The 16985-nt window shown below is 45.5% G+C and overlaps 1 protein-coding gene across 1 annotated transcript in view; it reads left to right on the top strand.

Annotated features, from left to right (window-relative positions):
- Window positions 1-14887, top strand: part of LOC144672961 (nitric oxide synthase 1-like) — a gene marked incomplete at its 5' end in the record, with an annotated part of 263568 nt that extends 248681 nt beyond the window's left edge. The window contains 8 exons of the mRNA XM_078534965.1: window positions 62-255; window positions 1203-1372; window positions 2028-2238; window positions 6968-7055; window positions 7227-7348; window positions 7958-8106; window positions 11173-11367; window positions 13312-14887. Of these exons, the coding sequence (XP_078391091.1) occupies window positions 62-255; window positions 1203-1372; window positions 2028-2238; window positions 6968-7055; window positions 7227-7348; window positions 7958-8106; window positions 11173-11367; window positions 13312-13437 (1255 nt within the window). The remainder of the gene's footprint in view (window positions 1-61; window positions 256-1202; window positions 1373-2027; window positions 2239-6967; window positions 7056-7226; window positions 7349-7957; window positions 8107-11172; window positions 11368-13311) is intronic.
- Between the last annotated feature and the right edge of the window lie 2098 nt (window positions 14888-16985).

Here is a 16985-nt window from a genome sequence, read left to right as displayed (position 1 = left end):
TGTAAGATGCTCAGATCTATTTACACCTTGCCTTTTTAAAATGTTTGTATTTTGCCTGCAGTCGATCGACCATCCTGGTTTGTCTTCAGACTGGAGACACACAGGAGCTGAACTATGTTCCTGGGGATCATGTGGGAATCCACCCAGCCAATCAGGAGGAGCTGGTTGAGAGGGTGATGGAGCGGATGGAGGAGTTGCCAGCTTTTAATGACACCATCTGTGTGGAGACAGTGCTCGAGACGCAAACCGAACAAGGTGAGACTATCAAGTTAGTCCTTTTTCCACCACCTTAACATCATCCACAAGTTCCCCACCAAGCCACTCACCATCCTGACTTGGAAATATATCACCGTTACTTCACTGTCGCTGGGCCAAAATCCTGGAACTCCCTCTCTAACAGCACTGTGGGTGTAGCTACACCACATGGACTGCAGCAGTTCAAGAAGGCAGCTCACCACCACCTTCTCAAGGGCAATTAGGGATGGGCAACAACATCACCGAGCCAGCGATGCCCACATCCTATGAAAAAATTTAAAAATCCTGTTGCCTCTCCCACCTCAACTTATCTCCTGCTGAAACCCTCTGTTTTGCCTTTGTTTCCTTGGGACTTGACTATTCCTGGCTGCTCTCCAACATTCACTCTCTGTAAACTTCAGATCATCTGAACACTGTTCCCCATGCTTTCCTTGTACCAATTCCCACTCCGCTATCTCTCTGTACTCACTGATTTAAATTGGCTTCCAGTCCACCACAATAAAATGCCCATCTCTGTTTTTAAATTCCTCCATGGCCTTGCCCCTCCCTGTCTCTGTAATCTCCTCCAGCCCCATAACCCTCCAAGTGATCTGTGCTCCTCTAATTCTGGCCTCTCGAGCATCCCTGATTGTAATTGCCCCATCATTAGCAAACATGCCCTTAACTGATGAGTCCCTAAGCTCCAGAAAAGCCTTTCGCAATCTCTCTGCCTCTATACATCTCTCTACCCTTAATGATGCTTTTGAAAACCTATCTCTTCGGACAAGAATTTGACCATCTGCTCTAACATCGTCTCAATGTCAAATATTGTTTGTAAGCTCCAGAGGAACACCTTGGGATATTTTGATGTGGAAATGCCAATACATAAATTCAAGTTAGTGTTGTTGCTCTATCTGAATCAAACACTAAGCAGTGATGGGCAGTAAAGAGCTTCTGTTTGTCTTCAGGACCCCAGCGTAAGTGGGTGTCGGAGAAGCGGCTCCCACCCTGCACAGTGTTCCAGGCACTCTCACATTTCCTCGACATCACAACACCACCGTCCCCTGAACTGTTAGAGTCCTTTGCAGAACTCGCAACAGATCCCAGAGAGAAGAAGGAGCTGGAAGAACTGAGCCAGGTAAAAGAGCGAGGAGACAGAGAGAGGGGACGGGTCACTCCCTGTCAGGACAGAGTGAGGGGATGGGTCACTCCCTGTCAGGACAGAGTGAGGGGATGGGTCACTCCCCGTTGGGGACAGAGTGGGGGGTGCAGGTCACTCCCCACTGGGGACAGAGAGAGGGGACGGGTCACTCCCCGTTGGGGACAGAGTGGGGGGTGCAGGTCACTCCCCGTTGGGGACAGAGAGAGGTGACGGGTCACTCTCCATCGGGACAGCGGGAGGGGACGTGTCACTCCCCATGGGAACAGAGTGAGGGGACGGGTCACTCCCCGTCGGGACAGAGAGAGGGGATGGGTCACTCCATCGGGAGAGAGTGAGGGGACGGGTCACTCCCCGTCGGGACAGAGAGAGGGGATGGGTCACTCCATCGGGAGAGAGTGAGGGGACGGGTCACTCCCCGTCGGGACAGAGAGAGGGGATGGGTCACTCCATCGGGAGAGAGTGAGGGGACGGGTCACTCCCTGTCGGGACAGAGTGAAGGGACGAGTCACTCCATCAGGACAGAGTGAGGGGACAGGTCACTCCCTGTCTGAGGGGACTTGATGCTGTCTATCAGTTGTTTGCTGCCTGTCTCCTCCTTGCTGCCTCTATTTAATCTCTGTTTCTGATTCAGGGGACACCCAAGTATGAAGATTGGAAATGGGAATGTGTTCCGACTATCGCAGATGTCCTTGAGGAGTTCCAGTCTGTCAGAGTGCCACCAAGTCTGCTCCTCACCCAACTCCCTCTGCTTCAGCCTCGATATTACTCCATCAGCTCATCACCTGATGTCCATCCATCTGAAATTCATTTAACTGTTGCAGTTCTCAAATATCGAACCAGATGTACGCAGCCTTCATTAACCTTGGCCATTGACTCCCCCCAGCGCATGAGTCTCCTCTGGCACTGACTCTCCCCAGGGCATAGGTCTCTATGAGCATTAACTCTCCCTAGAGTATAAGGCCCCTATGGGCACTGAATTTCCCCAGGGTAGGGGTCCCCACGGGCACTGACCTTTCCCAGGGTAAGGGTCCCCACGGGCACTGACTCTCCCCAGGGTAAGGGTCCCCACGGGCACTGACTCTCCCCAGGGTAAGGGTCCCCATGGGCACTGTCTCTCCCCAGGGTAAGGGTCCCCATGGGCACTGTCTCTCCCCAGGGTAAGGGTCCCCATGGGCACTGTCTCTCCCCAGGGTAAGGGTCCCCACGGGCACTGACTCTCCCCAGGGAAGGGGTCCCCACGAGGACTGAATCGTCCCAGCTGCAGAACGTTGAGCTCCAGGTTTTGGAACCCAAGTGGTGGCTGGAGTCACTGTGGCGCGTCCGCGAGGCTGAGAGCTACATGGACAGCACGTTCAGAGAGCTGGTCACAGCACAGCATAGGAGCTGGAGGCAGAACGGGAATGGCTAACTGTTAGACAGTCCAAGACAACTAGGCAGGTAGTGCAGGGGCCCCCTGGAATCCCGCTCATGAAACAGTTTTCCAATTTGGATACTTGTGAGGGCATTGGTTCTGCGGAGGAGCACAGTCAGAGCCAAGTTTGTGGCATCACAGGTGGTTCTGCTGTACAGGAGGGGAGAAAGACGAGGGGAAGAGCAGTAGCAATAAGGGGTTTGTTACTCAGTGGAACAGACAGGTATTTCTGTGGCCGTTGAAATGACTCCAGGATGGTTTGTTGTCTCCCAGGATCAAGGATGTCACGGAGCGACTGCAGGACATTCTTCTGGGGGAGGATGATCATGGTCGTGGTCCACATTGGTATCAATGACTTAGGAAAGGGGATGAGGTCCTGAAAGCAAACTTTAGGGAGCTAGGAAAGAGATTGAAAAGCAGGATCTCTAAAGCAGTAATCTCAGGATTACTCCCAATCCCACATACAAGCGAGTATAGAATAAGGAGAATTGAGCGATTGAACACATGGCTGGAAAGCTGGTGTAGGAGGGAGGGCATCAGATTTCTGAAGCATTGGGACCGGTTCTGGGGAAGGTGGGACCTGTACAAGAAGGACAATCTATACCTGAAGAGGACTGAGACAAATACCCTCGCAGGGAGATTTACTCCTGCTGTTAGGGTGGGGGGGGAGGTGGTTTAAACTAGCTTGGCAGGGGGTTGGGAACCTGAGGGCAAATTGAGAGCAGGGAACGGGAGATGGAGAATTAGTGAGTGACTCTGAAAGACGGAATCAGCACAGGTTAAAAGGTGTACAGCACAGGAATTTTGCATATTAAAAGGTATATAAGTAAATGTAAGGAGCATAATAAAAGCCAACGAGCTGAGGGCGAAGATATACACATGGCAGCGTAACATCATCGCTATAATGGAAACTTGGCTTAAGGAGGGGCAAAAATAGCAGCTCAGCATCCCTGGATATAGAGTTTTCAGGCAGGATAAGGAGGGGGATGAAAAAAGATGGGGTGCAGTATTATTGGTTAAAGAATCAATTACAGCTGTGAGGAGGGATGTACTAAATGAAGCATCAAATGAGGCCATATGGGTTTAGCTCAGAAATAAAAAAAAGGGACAGCCACACAGCCAGGAGTGTACTACAGACCCCCAAATAGTGGAAGGGAGTTAGAAGAGCAAATGTATAGACAGATTTCCAAGTGTAAAAACAATGGGGCAATAATCGTTGGGAACTTCAACTACCCTAATGTCAATTGGGATACGAACAGTGTGAAGGGCAAAGTGGGTGCAAAGTTCTTGAACTGCATTCAAGAGAACTTTTTTAGCCAGCACGTAACAAACCCAACGAGAGGGGGCACAATTCGAGATTTAGTATTAGGAATTGAAGCTGAGAAAGTGGATGAAGTATCAGTGGGGGCCATTCTAGAGACAGTGACTATAATACAGTTAGATTTAGCACCATTATGGAAAAGGACAAAGATAGAACAGGAGTAAAAGTTCTGAAACAAAAAAAAATTGCTGGAAAAACTCAGCAGGTCTGACAGAATCTGCGGAGAGGAATACAGTTAACATTTCGAGTCTGTCTGAGTCTTCGTCAGAACTAAAGTAAAATAGAAATGCAGTGAAATATAAACTGGTTGAGTGGGTTGGGACAGGTGGAGCTGGATAGAGGGCCAGTGATAGGTGGAGGCAAAAGAGAGATTGCCAAAGATGTCTTAGAAAAAAGGGTGTTGACGGTGGTGATATTAGCTAAAGGATGTGCTAATGGTGACATTAAGGGTGGAAAGCAGGACGAGCAAGTGACAGATAGCCCTAGTGGGGGTGGGGTGGGGGGAAGGGATCGAAATAGGCCAGAAGGTGGAGATAAAACAATGGATGGAAATACAATGTTAAAAGAATAATAGAATAGGTGGGAAAAGAAAAATATAGATATATAAAATATATAATAATTATTAGAAAAAAGGGGGATTGGAAAGGGGGTGGGTTGGAGGAGAGAGTTCCTGATCTAAAGTTGTTGAACTCAATATTCAGTCCAGAAGGCTGTAAAGTGCCTAGTCGGAAGATGAGGTGCTGTTCCTCCAGTTTGCGTTGAGCTTCACTGGAACATTGCAGCAGGCCAAGGACGGACATGTGGGCTTGAGAGCAGGAGTAAAAGTTCTAAATTGGGGGAAGACAAATTTTACAAAGCTGGGAGGTGAACTGGTGAGAGTGGGCTGGATACAGCTATTAGAAGGGAAAACTGTCAAATCAATGGAAGGCATTCATAGATGAGATTCTCCAGGCACGGTGTAGACATGCCCCCACAAAGAAAAAGAGTGGCACTGCCAAATCTAGAGCCCCCTGGTTATCTAGAAGCATCCAGGCCAAGATAAAGCAGAAAATGAAAGCTTATGACTGTAGAAAGCCTAGAGGAGTATAGAAAATACAGGGGTGAAGTAAAAAAGGAAACTAAGAAAGCAAAGAGAGGATACGAAAACATATTGGCAGGTAAAATCAAAGAAAATCTTAAGATTTTTTACCAGCACATTAAGAGCAAGAGAATAACTAAGGCAAGGGTAGGGCCTATCAGAGATGTGCATGGTGACTTGTGGGTTGATGCAGAAGATGTGGGCAGGGCTCTTAATGAGTACTTTGTCTCTGTCTTCACTAAGGAGAGGGATGATGCAGACATTCTAGTTAAAGAGGAGTGAAATATTAGATATAATAAGCATAAGGAGAGAAGAAGTACTGGAGGGACTGGCATCCTTGAAGCTGGATAAATCACCAGGGCCAGATGGATTGTATCCCAGGCTGTTGAAGGAAGCCAGGGAGGAAATAGTGGATGCTCTGAGGAACATTTTCCAATGCTCACTAGATACAAGCGAGGTCCCAGAGGATTGGAGGTCTGCGAGTGTTGTAGCATTATTTAAAAAGGGTGCAAGGGATAGGCCAGAAAATTATAGGCCCGTCAGACTGATTTCAGTGGTGGGCAAATTATTGGAATCAATTCTGAGACATAGGATAAACTGCCACTTAAAAAGACTCATCAGCCACTCACATATATATTTTCAATATCTACTATGCAACACAACATTATCACAATATTTCAATACCTGAAAAATCTCAGAAAAGCACCAAGATAGAGTGGTATTTTATGTATGTGGACAAAAGGACAAGATTGAAATCAATAGAAAGACTCTTGAGAATCATGTGCATTGTAAGACAGGTTACTAATTCACTGTGAGCCCATTACACACTCCTGGCAGTTTCACCCCACAAATTCCACTCACTGCAAACCTCCATTAGCAACAAAATAAACAGAACTCCAGCCATGATTCCACCTTCTGTTCACAAAATAATGATGAATGACAAAGGCCATCTAGCCCAGCTCATCTTTCAATGTGTAGGGCTATGGTGAGAAGGCAGGGGAATGGCACTAGGTGAATTGCTGATTTGGAGAGCTGGTGGAAACACAATGGGCCGAATGGCCTCCTTCTGCACTGTCAAATTCTGTAATAGTGCAGTGAGAAGCAGCAATCAGTAGAGTCATCAGACTTGCTGATCAAGAAAACACAGCTACAATTTTAAACCATTCAGTCTTTGTCCTCTGGCCTGTTAAAAGTTGTGTTGCACAGACTCACCTGAGGACTCCAACGCTTCTCACTGACAATGAAGACCCACGTTGTTCAATCATTCCACTTTGTTACTCGGGATTAATTTGATCTTTCTACCCTGAGATTACGAATAAAATAGAATCCAATTATACCCTTGTATGAAATAATTGCATTGAATGATATCATGTACCCAGACAGGAGAAAGTCTGGCGGACTTCTACTTCTACAGAATGGAAAAGACCTTGTGCATTTCAAGTAGTCTTCACAGCCACAGGACATCCCAAAGCACTTTGGAGCCAATGACTTCCTGTTGAAATGTGGTCACAGCAGTGAAACTGACGGTTCTTATTTATTTTTAAAGCGAGTCGGTCATGAAGCTGCCTGAAGGTCTTTTCCTGCTCTCAGCAACCGTACGGTTCAGTTAAACTGTCAGTTGCTGAAAGTGGTGGCCTATAGACTGTGTAATGTAATTGCACCTACACTATCCTCCTCACAGTTCACAATACTTCCAAGCACTGACTCTCTCCAGGGTACAGGCCCACATGTGTTAACTATATTTTTTTGAAATCTTTTCAGGTGACCAGGGTCCATTGCGACATGGAGTGTGCTCCTCCTGGCTGAATCGCATCAGTCCTGGTGACACTGTTCCATGTTTCATCAGAAGGTAGGAGTTCAAACAGAACAGAACATATAACATCCCTGCCCATTCCCCACCCCTTACACTTGAAGCTGGAACATTGACACTCTGGTGTCATTGTGGAGGGAGAGGTGGTCACAGCTGCCACTCTGAACTGCTACACCTACATTTATACATGTGACTCTGTCTTGTTTCTAGAGCTCCACTGTTCCACCTGCCATCTGATATTTCTGTCCCGTGTATGCTTGTGGGCCCTGGGACTGGGATTGCTCCTTATAGAAGTTTCTGGCAACAGAGATTGTATGAGATTGAAAACCAAGGTTTGTGCATACCATCTCACCAAACCACTGAGAGGCATGCTCCCTCTCAGGTCACCGTCGCTATCCCTCATACCCCCTCTCCCTCAGTCTCTCCCAAACCCTCGACTATCCTTCGATCTCTGAACTCTCCCTCATTTCCCTTAACCTCAGTTCCCTCTCCCCCTCTCTCTTCTTTCCACACATACCGTTTGTTCCTCCTCTCTCAGCCCCCTTCACTTTCTCTCTGAAATCTACCTGCACATGCACTCTCTCTCTGACCTCCATGCTCACTCATTCACCCTTTCTGTTTTCCCTCTCTCCCCCGCCACACACTATCATACACATTCTCTCTCCCTATGAATGCTGCACACTCTCTCATGCACAACACTAACTTTCTTCCGTCCCCCACTCTCTCTCCCCTTGATGCCTCTCTCTGATCCCTCTATCTCTCTTTGTCTCTCTCTCTCCCTCACTCTCTGATCCCTTTCACGCTCTTCCTCTCTCTCTCTGATCCCTCTCTCTCTCTCTGATCCCTCCTTTTCGATCCCTCCCCCTCTCTCTGATCCCTCTCTCCCTCTCTCTGTGACCCCTCTCACTATTGTTCTTTGACCCATTCCTCTATGAAAGCAGGATGGAAGCCATGTGCAATGATGCTGATCTTTGGATGCCGTCACTCTCAAATGGATCATCTTTACAAAGAGGAAGTGATGGAGGCGAAGGAGAAAGGAGTTTTCAAAGAAATTTACACTGCATATTCAAGAGATCCAGGTTGGAAGAAGGTAAACAGGGAGTCAGATAGAGAGTGGGAGTGATAACAGCAGGAGAGTGGAACAGAACTTGTGAAAGAGAGGGGGACAGAGTGTGTGATAGAGATGGAGAGAGAGAGAGGGAGGAGATAGAGACAGAGCATGTGTTAGAGAGAGGGGGAGAGTGGGACAGAGCATGTGATAGAGAGAGAGGGACAGAATGTGTGATAGAAAAAGAAAGTGGGACAGAGCACGTGATAGAGAGAGACAAAGAGAGAGCATGTGATAGAGAGAGAGAGAGTGAGCCAGAGAGTGTGATAGAGAGAGAGGAAGAGAGGAGGACAGAGAGTGTGATAGAGAGAGAGAGGGAGAGACTGGGACAGAGCATGTGATAGAGAGAGAGAGAGAGACAGAGAGAGATACACAGAGAAAGAGAGAGACAGAGAGACAGAGCTTGTTTATTTTAATATTCATTCATGGGAAGTGGGCTTCGCTGGCATTTATCGCCCATCCCTAGTTGCCCTTGAGAAGGTGGTGTTGAGCTGCCTTCTTGAACCGTGACAGTCCATGTGATGTAGGTACACCCACAGTGCTGTTAGGGAGGGAGTTCCAGGATTTTGATCCAGCAACAGTGAAGGAACAGCCCATATATTTCCAAGTCAGGATGGTGAGTGACTTGGAGGGGAACTTCCAGGTCGTGGTGATCTCATCTATCTGCTGCCCTTGTCCTTCTAGATAGTAGTGTTCATGAGTTTGGAAGGTGCTGTTGAAGGAGCCTTGGTGAGTTCCTGCAGTGCATCTTGTAGATGGTACACACTGCTGCAACTGCGCTTCGGTGGTGGAGAGAGTGAACGTTTGTGGATGGGGTGCCAATCAAGCGGGCTGCTTTGTCCTGGACGATGTCAAGCTTCTTCAGTGTTGTGGGAGCTGCACTCATCCAGGCAAATGGAGAGTATTCCATCACACTCCTGACTTGTGCCTTGTTGGACAGGCTTTGGGGAGTCAGAGGGTGAGTTACTCATCACAGCATTCCTAGCCTCTGACCTGCTCTTGTAGCCACAGTATTTATATGGCTTGTCCAGTTCAGTTTATGGTCAATGGTAACCCCCTGGATGTTGATATTGGGGGATTCAGTGATGGTAATGCCATTGAACATCAAAGGGCGATGGTTAGATTCTCTCTTGTTTGAAATGGTCATTGCCTGACACTTGTGTGGCGTGAATGTTACTTGCCACTTATCAGCCCAAGCCTGGATATTGTCCAGGTCTTGCTGCATTTGGACATGAACTGCTTCAGTCTCTGAGGAATCGCGAATGGTGCTGAACATTGTGCAATCATCAGTGAACACCCTCACTTCTGACCTTGTAATGGAAGGAAGGTCATTGATGAAGCAACATGGTTAGGTTGAGGACACTACCCTGAGGAACTCCTGCAGTGATGTCCTGGAGCTGAGATGACTGACCCCCAAGAACCACAACTATTTTCCTTTGTGCTCAGTATGACTCCAACCAGCAGAGAGTTTTCCCCCTGATTCCCATTGACTCCAGTTTTGCTAGGGCTCCTTGATGCCACACTCGGTCAAATGCTGCCTTGATGTCAAGGACAGACGGTCTCACCTCACCTCGGGAGTTCAGCTCTTTTGTCCATGTTTGAACTAAGGCTGTAATGAAGTCAGGAGCTGAGTAGCCCTAGCAGAACCCAAAGTGCTGCTTCACCGCATTGCTGATAACCCCTTCCATCATTTTACTGATGTTCGAGAGAAGACTGATGGGTGGTAATTGGATGGGTTGGATTTGTCCTGCTTTTTGTGTACAGGACACACCTGGGCAATTTTCCACAAAGCCGGTTAGATGCCAGTGTTGTAGCTGCACTGGAACAGCTTGGCTAGGAGTGCGGCAAGTTCTGGAGCACAAGTCTTCAGTACTATTGACAGAATATTTTCAGAGTCCATTACCTCTGCAGTATCCAGTGCCTTCAGTCATTTCTTGACGTTATGTGGAGTGAATTGAATTAGCTGAAAACTGGAATCTGTGATGCTGGGGACCTCTGGAGGAGGCCGAGATGGATCATCCACTCAGCAATTCTGGCTGAAGATGTGCTGGGCTCTCCCATGATTGAGGATGGGGATATTTGTGGAGCCTCCTCCCCCATTGAGTTGTTTAGTTGTCCACCACCATTCATGACTGGATTCGGCAGGACTGCGGAACTTAGATCTGATCCGTTGGTTGTGGGATTGCTTAGCTCTGTCTATCACTTGCTGCTTATGCTGTTTGGCACACAAGTAGTCCTGTGTTATAGCTTCACCAGGTTGACACCTCATTTTTTGGTATGCCTGGTGCTAGTCCTGGCATGCCCTCCTGCACTCTTCATTGAACCAGGATTGATCCCCTGGCTTGGTGGTAATGGTAGAATCAGAGATATGTTGGGCCATGAGGTTACAGATTGTGTCTGAGTACAATACTGCTGCTGCTGATGGCCCACAGTGCCTCATGGATGCCCAGTCTTGAGTTGCTAGATCTGTCTGAAATCTTTCCCATTTAGCACCGTGGTAGTACCACACAACATGAAGGAGGGTATCCTCTATGTAAAGATAGGACTTCATCTCCACATGGACTGTGCGGTGGTCACTCCTACCGATACTGTCGTGGACAGATGTATCTGCAGCAGGCAGGTTGGTGAGGATGAGGTCAAGTATGTTTTTCCCTCTTGTTGGTTCCGTCACCACCTGCTGCAGACCCAGTCTAGCAGCTATGTCCTTTAGGACTCGGCCAGCTTGGTTAGTAGTGGTGCTACTGAGCCACTCTTGATGATGGACATTGAAGTCCCCCACCCAGAGTACATTCTGCGCCCTTGCCACCCTCTTCCTCCAAGTGGTGCTCAACATAGAGGAACACTGATTCATCAGCTGAGGGAGGACGGTACGTGGTGATCAGCAGGAGGTTTCCTTGCCCATGTTTGACCTGATGCCATAGGACTTCTTGGGGTCTGGAGTCATGTGATAGAGAAAGGGAGAGATTCTGACACAGGGTTTCAGAGACGAACACTTCGCCTGTCTAATTTTTTGGTTGATTTATTCTACTTGTTGTTTTCATCCCCTAGGTGTATGTACAGGATATCATTCAAACTCAGCTACCTGTTGAGTTGTTCCACATCTTGAATTCAATGAAGGGACACCTGTATGTTTGTGGTGATGTTACGATGGCTCAAGAGGTTGCAAAAACTGTCCAAGAAATTATTGCTGCCCAGGGAGATATGAGTTTAAATGATGCAGCAACTTATATTGCAAAGCTGAAGGTAAGAGAGCTGCTTATCTGTCAACTTATCAAGTGGCAATATTAAAGTGCTGTAGAGAATGATGAGAGGCAAACTGATTTGATCAGACTATAAACAGGTGACCAGTTTCAAACTAACAATCTTCAAGTGTGATTTGAGATTGAAAGGAGGTTTTGTGTCACTAACTGGTGAATGTGGATCAGAATCGAATGAGGTGCTTTGTGCTGCCTTCTTAGAAGAGCAGCCACAGAAATATTTACTGGGCAGCAAGATTAATCATAGAAGATAGAATCATGCCACACAGACAGAGGCCATTCTGTCCTCATGCCTGTGCTGGCCCTTTAAAACAGCAGCCATGCTTAATAACATATTGTCCTTAGTCTTCTTAATTCTGTCTAAAATTATTGATGGAATCAGCTTCTGGTATCTCCCAGATCCTGACAACTCTGAGTGAAAAATAATTCCCCTCATCTCTCCTCTGGGTTTTTGTCACCAACTTTGAAATGATGACCTCTGGTTACTGAGCCACTCACCAGAGTTTCTCTCTGTCTAATCTGTCAAAACTCTCACTATTTTCAAAACCTCGAGTCGGTCACCTCTTAACCTTCCCTGTTCCAAAGAGAACATTCCTAACCTCTCCTCATAACTGCAATCTCTCAGGCCTGCTAACATCTGGGTAAAACTCTTCTGTAACCTTTCTAAGCTCCTTACATTTTTCCTGAAGTGTGCTGCCCAGGACTGTCCACAATATTCCAGCTGAGGTCTAACTGGTGATTTATAAAGCTCTAACATAATCTATTTGCTTTTATATTCTGCCCATAAACTGGAAGTGATCCATATCCTTTTTATTCCCATCTTATCAACTTGTCCTATCACCTTTAATGATTTGTATAGATGGACACCAAGATGTCTGTGCTCATCTACACTTTTCAAACAATTCGTTTAGAGTGTTCTGTCTTTCCATATTAATCTTCCCAAATCACATTTCCCACTTCTCCACAGTAAACTTCACCTGTCATTCTTCTATCCATTCCACCACCCTGAAGCCTATAAACTATCCTCATCATTATCTGCCATTTTACTGAGTTTAGTTTTATCTGCAAGCTTTATACTGCTGCTCATAACACCAAACTCTAGTTCATTTATAATAATCACAAAGGCTAATGGACTCAACACTGATCCTTGGGGGAACACGGCTACAAACATCTGTCTGGCAGCAACCTTAGCTTCCTGTTAACAAGCCAATTCCTTATGGATCCCCTGACTTTTCTCTGAATTCCATTGCTTTCCATCTTCTTGCTAAGCTTCTGGTGGGACATTTTGTTGACTGCATTCCAAAAGGGCCATTTCACAAAATTTCAGCAATGAATTCAACAATGTTAGTCAGACACAACTTTTCCTTCACAAATTGTTTTCTTTGATCTTTGATTAACCCATACCTTTCCAAATGAAAACTTATTTTGTCTCTGATAATGGTTTCCAATAACTTCCCCACTCAGGATCCATGGATAGGAAGAGGCTGTTTGGTATCAGGAGTAGTGGAACCTGAGTCTTTGCAAAATAGGAGGCAGAGTGCCTATAAACACCAGGAAGTTAGAGTTAATGTAGAAGTCGAAGTATGATTACAGTAAATGGCAGAGCCAAGGTGCCATATAGTCTCCTCTTCTTCCTATTTCTTGTGTTCTTCTATGGAGGTGGAGAAGTATTCTGCTGTTTTTTCTGTATTCTATTCAATGATTGGTGAAAATTTGAATAGAGCTTTTTTCTCAAGGTTAAGTGGGTGGGTGGAGTCAATAATAGGGAGGAACGCACATGTGCTGTGGGAGAAGAGGTCTTGATGTTTATTGTCTGGATCTATCTACTCTTTCCTTCCGTTCTACTGTGTTTTTGTCCTTTCCATTCACAATGCACCTGTCACAGTCCTTATTAGTGTTAGTGATCTGGTATTTTGTACATTCCCTGTAGGATGAAAATCGCTACCATGAAGATATATTTGGAGTAACATTACGAACCCGGGAGGTCACCACAAAAATCCGATCAACATCTTTGACATGTTGGCAGGGAACAAAGTCAATGATTGGCTCTGCTTAACTCATTGAGAGAAGCAGTTTTTGCCTGAAAATCAAAACTTTTCGCAAAGGAATCAAACATTTTTGGATTGTCATTAAAGCAGTAGTTAAATACATCTGCAGAATTTTACAGCCAACACTTTCAGCATTTGGTATTGGGTGTATATGAGGGAATGTTACAACCTATTATATAGAATGATACAGGATATCTGAATGTTAAAGCTTGTCTTTCCACTGGACATTGTCTGATAATTACTTGTCACTATATTTTCAAGTGTATCCCAGTGTATTTCAGAAATAAAACTTATACAATGTTCATTTCCCGAAACAAGATTTTCTAAGGGTTAAACTGCATCAGTGTCCAAAATATGCAGTTCTCTTCCTCCCACCTCCTCAGCATCTCTTGCACCTGTGTCCCTTAGTCCTTGTGCCATTAGTTAATGGACACACCTTTTCTTACACTGTCTTACAAGTCATAATTTTGTACCATTCTTTTGAATCTCCCCTCAATTTTCTTTGCTCCAAGGAGAATAATCACAGTTTCTCCACCCTAAGCTTGTCGCTAAAATCCCTCATCCCTGGAACCATTCTGGTAAATCTTCTCTGCACCCATTCAAGGACACTCACACCCTTCCTAATGTATGGTGACCAGAACTGGAGACAACATCAAAACAGTAGAACGTCACAAATCAATACTTACCTCACTGAGATAAGCATTTGTTGCCAGAAAATCAAAACTTTTCACAAATGAGTCAAAAATTGTTGCTTTATAAACATTCAACATAAATAACAGGACTGTCCTTACATCCTTTCTTGAATAAGGGGGTCACATTTGCCACTGTCCAATCACCCGGCACCTCCCCCGTATCTAATGAAGATCGGAAGATTATGAAAAGCACTTGTAATCCCTCCACCCCCACTTCCTTTAGCAACCTGGGATGTAAGCACACACTGAGTATATGCAGCCTTTCCAGCACCTCCTGCTTATCAATTTTCACCTCATCCATTACCTCTACCATCTCCACTTCCGCCTTGACCTTATTTTGCCTTTTTTGCAAAGTTCCTAGTTGTACCTGAAACATCACCTCCTTACTTATCACCCATTCTTTTGTTACACTTTATCCAACCAGTCATGTAAAGCAGTACTTACAATGAAACCAAATGCATTTAGTCGGAGGGCTTAATTACATTTCAGTGCAAGCTCAGTATCATGAGGGTTTAGATCTTAATCAAATCCCAAGTTCCCCGTCCCACGTTTTATCCTTTTCCACCTGACAATTCATATTTTTCTGTTACATATACAACTCCATATATGAGAAATGTTCATGATTTTCTCCATTATCAATAACTATAGATATAACAAGCTCTTATTCCACTCAGCAGTATAATTCTCCAACTTTAGCTTTCTGAAAAGGATGACATTTTCTGTTGAACTAACCTGCTTTCAATTGATTAAACTTCTCTGAAATCTCTGCCTCCGTCTGCAGTCTTTTAATTTGGTTTACTGGTAACTAACTGATCAGTGTATTAAGTCACAATTCAATATTTCAGTGGCCACTGCATTGAAATAGATTTTTACAGGCAAAAATTGCAGGTTACTATTAGTACAAAGGAATGAGAAATCCCCAACAGTTTAACTATATTCACCCTTTCCTTACTTGTGAGGGAGGCTTTATTGGTTGCTGAAGCATTATGCCAGTTTGATATCATTCCAACACAGGTTACCCATTGGATTTATGTATATCAAAAATATTATTCATAACATTTTACAATGTTACATGAAATACAGGCTCTTAAAAGAGTGGCAGTTCTCAAAAATCACCTGCTCCAGATGGACTGAATCCGAAATTGATGAGGGAATTAAGATAGTGGAAAATCTTCCAAACCTCCTTGTATATTTGAGATGACAGGAGAATTTCAAACAATAAATCACTATTTAAAAAAAGAGAGAGAGATAAACCCAGAAACGATAGACCAGCCAGTCAGTGGTGGGGAAACATTAGAGACATTCTGAGTCTATGAGTGAAAACATCTGAGACAAACCAGAGGAGACAATCGGCAGCTATAACTAAATGGGAAGGAATCTGGTGCATTGGGAAGAGGTGCCCAGTTTTAAAAGGTCTTTTAAAAAATCACAGGAAAGCTATGAGTTGATTACCTGGTGATTGTGTGTTTCCCTTTCTCCAAAGTTCGGGATTGAGTCCAATCAGCTGGGAAATTAAACACATTAACAATTTACAAGTAAAGCATTCAGCTAGCTTCCTTATATTTAAGTGATGTCAACAGAAGGCTGATAAGTAACTGGTGAGCCTTCCTGTTCAACATGAATGAAATGGCTGCTCCAGTCTCTAAAGTGCACATGTTGTGCCATGTGGGAATTCCAGAGTACTTCATGAAGGCAGTGGTACATCACAAAGAAATGCTTAACTCACCGAGATAAGCAATTCAAGCCAGATAATCAAAACTTCTCACAAATGACTCGAAAATTTGTGGGACCTTCCTAAAGACAGCAGACGATCACAAGAATTGCATAACTCACGGAGAAATGCTTTTTGTAAGAAAATCAAAAGGTTTTGCAAATCACACACAGATTCTTGGACTTCGAAGTACATCATGTATATCACATAATTTGTTTAACTCACTGAGATATGGGCCCCTAAAATCCAGACATCGGGGTGTGGTAACTGGGGGAACCCCAAAGATGTGCTGGGGAGTCCACAGGTTACACAGGGACACACACACATACACGGGGATACACAAACACACGCACAGGGATGCACACACATGCATGGATACAAACACACACACACAGGGATACACATACACACGCAAGGGTCAACACAGACATACACGCAGGAATATACACATACATGCTGGGAAACACACACATGCAGGGATACAGACATACGCATGGATATACACACACATGCACACACAGGGATACACAAACACGTGCAGGGATACGCACACAAACAGGGATATATACACACAAATACACAGGGATACACAGACACAGCGATATATACACACACACACACACACTGGGATGGATACACACAAATACACACGCGCACACACACGCAGGGATGTGCATACACACAGGGATACACTCAGAGGTGTACTCACACACACACACACACACACTCGGTACTGATCCTCCGACAGTCTAGTTTTCCTGCAGTAATGACCTCTGAGACTGCAGTGCTCCCTCACTACTGGCCTTCCGACAGTGTGGCACTCCCTCACTGCTGGCCTTCCGACAGTGCGGCGCTTCCTCACTACTGACTGCGCTGGGATGCATGCGCACAATCGGGGATACACATAGGGGTGCACAGACTCTCTCTCACACACACACACAGTCAGTACTGATCCTCCAACAGTCTAGCTTTCCCACAGTAATGACCTCTGAGACCGCAGTGCTCCCACGGTACTGCCCCCCTCTGAGACTGCAGCACACTCACACTCACCCTGATTCTCTCTCACACACACATCCAAAGGGGCACCCTCACTCTCACACCCTCAGACGCACAAAGGGGCACCCTCACTCTCACACCCTCAGACGCACAAAGG

This window comes from Cetorhinus maximus, unplaced genomic scaffold (genome assembly GCF_964194155.1).
Source record: "Cetorhinus maximus unplaced genomic scaffold, sCetMax3.hap1.1 HAP1_SCAFFOLD_168, whole genome shotgun sequence".
In the NCBI taxonomy this organism is placed as follows: domain Eukaryota; kingdom Metazoa; phylum Chordata; class Chondrichthyes; order Lamniformes; family Cetorhinidae; genus Cetorhinus; species Cetorhinus maximus.
Note: the sequence above shows the minus strand (reverse complement) of the source record. Positions and strands in the feature narration are given on the sequence as shown.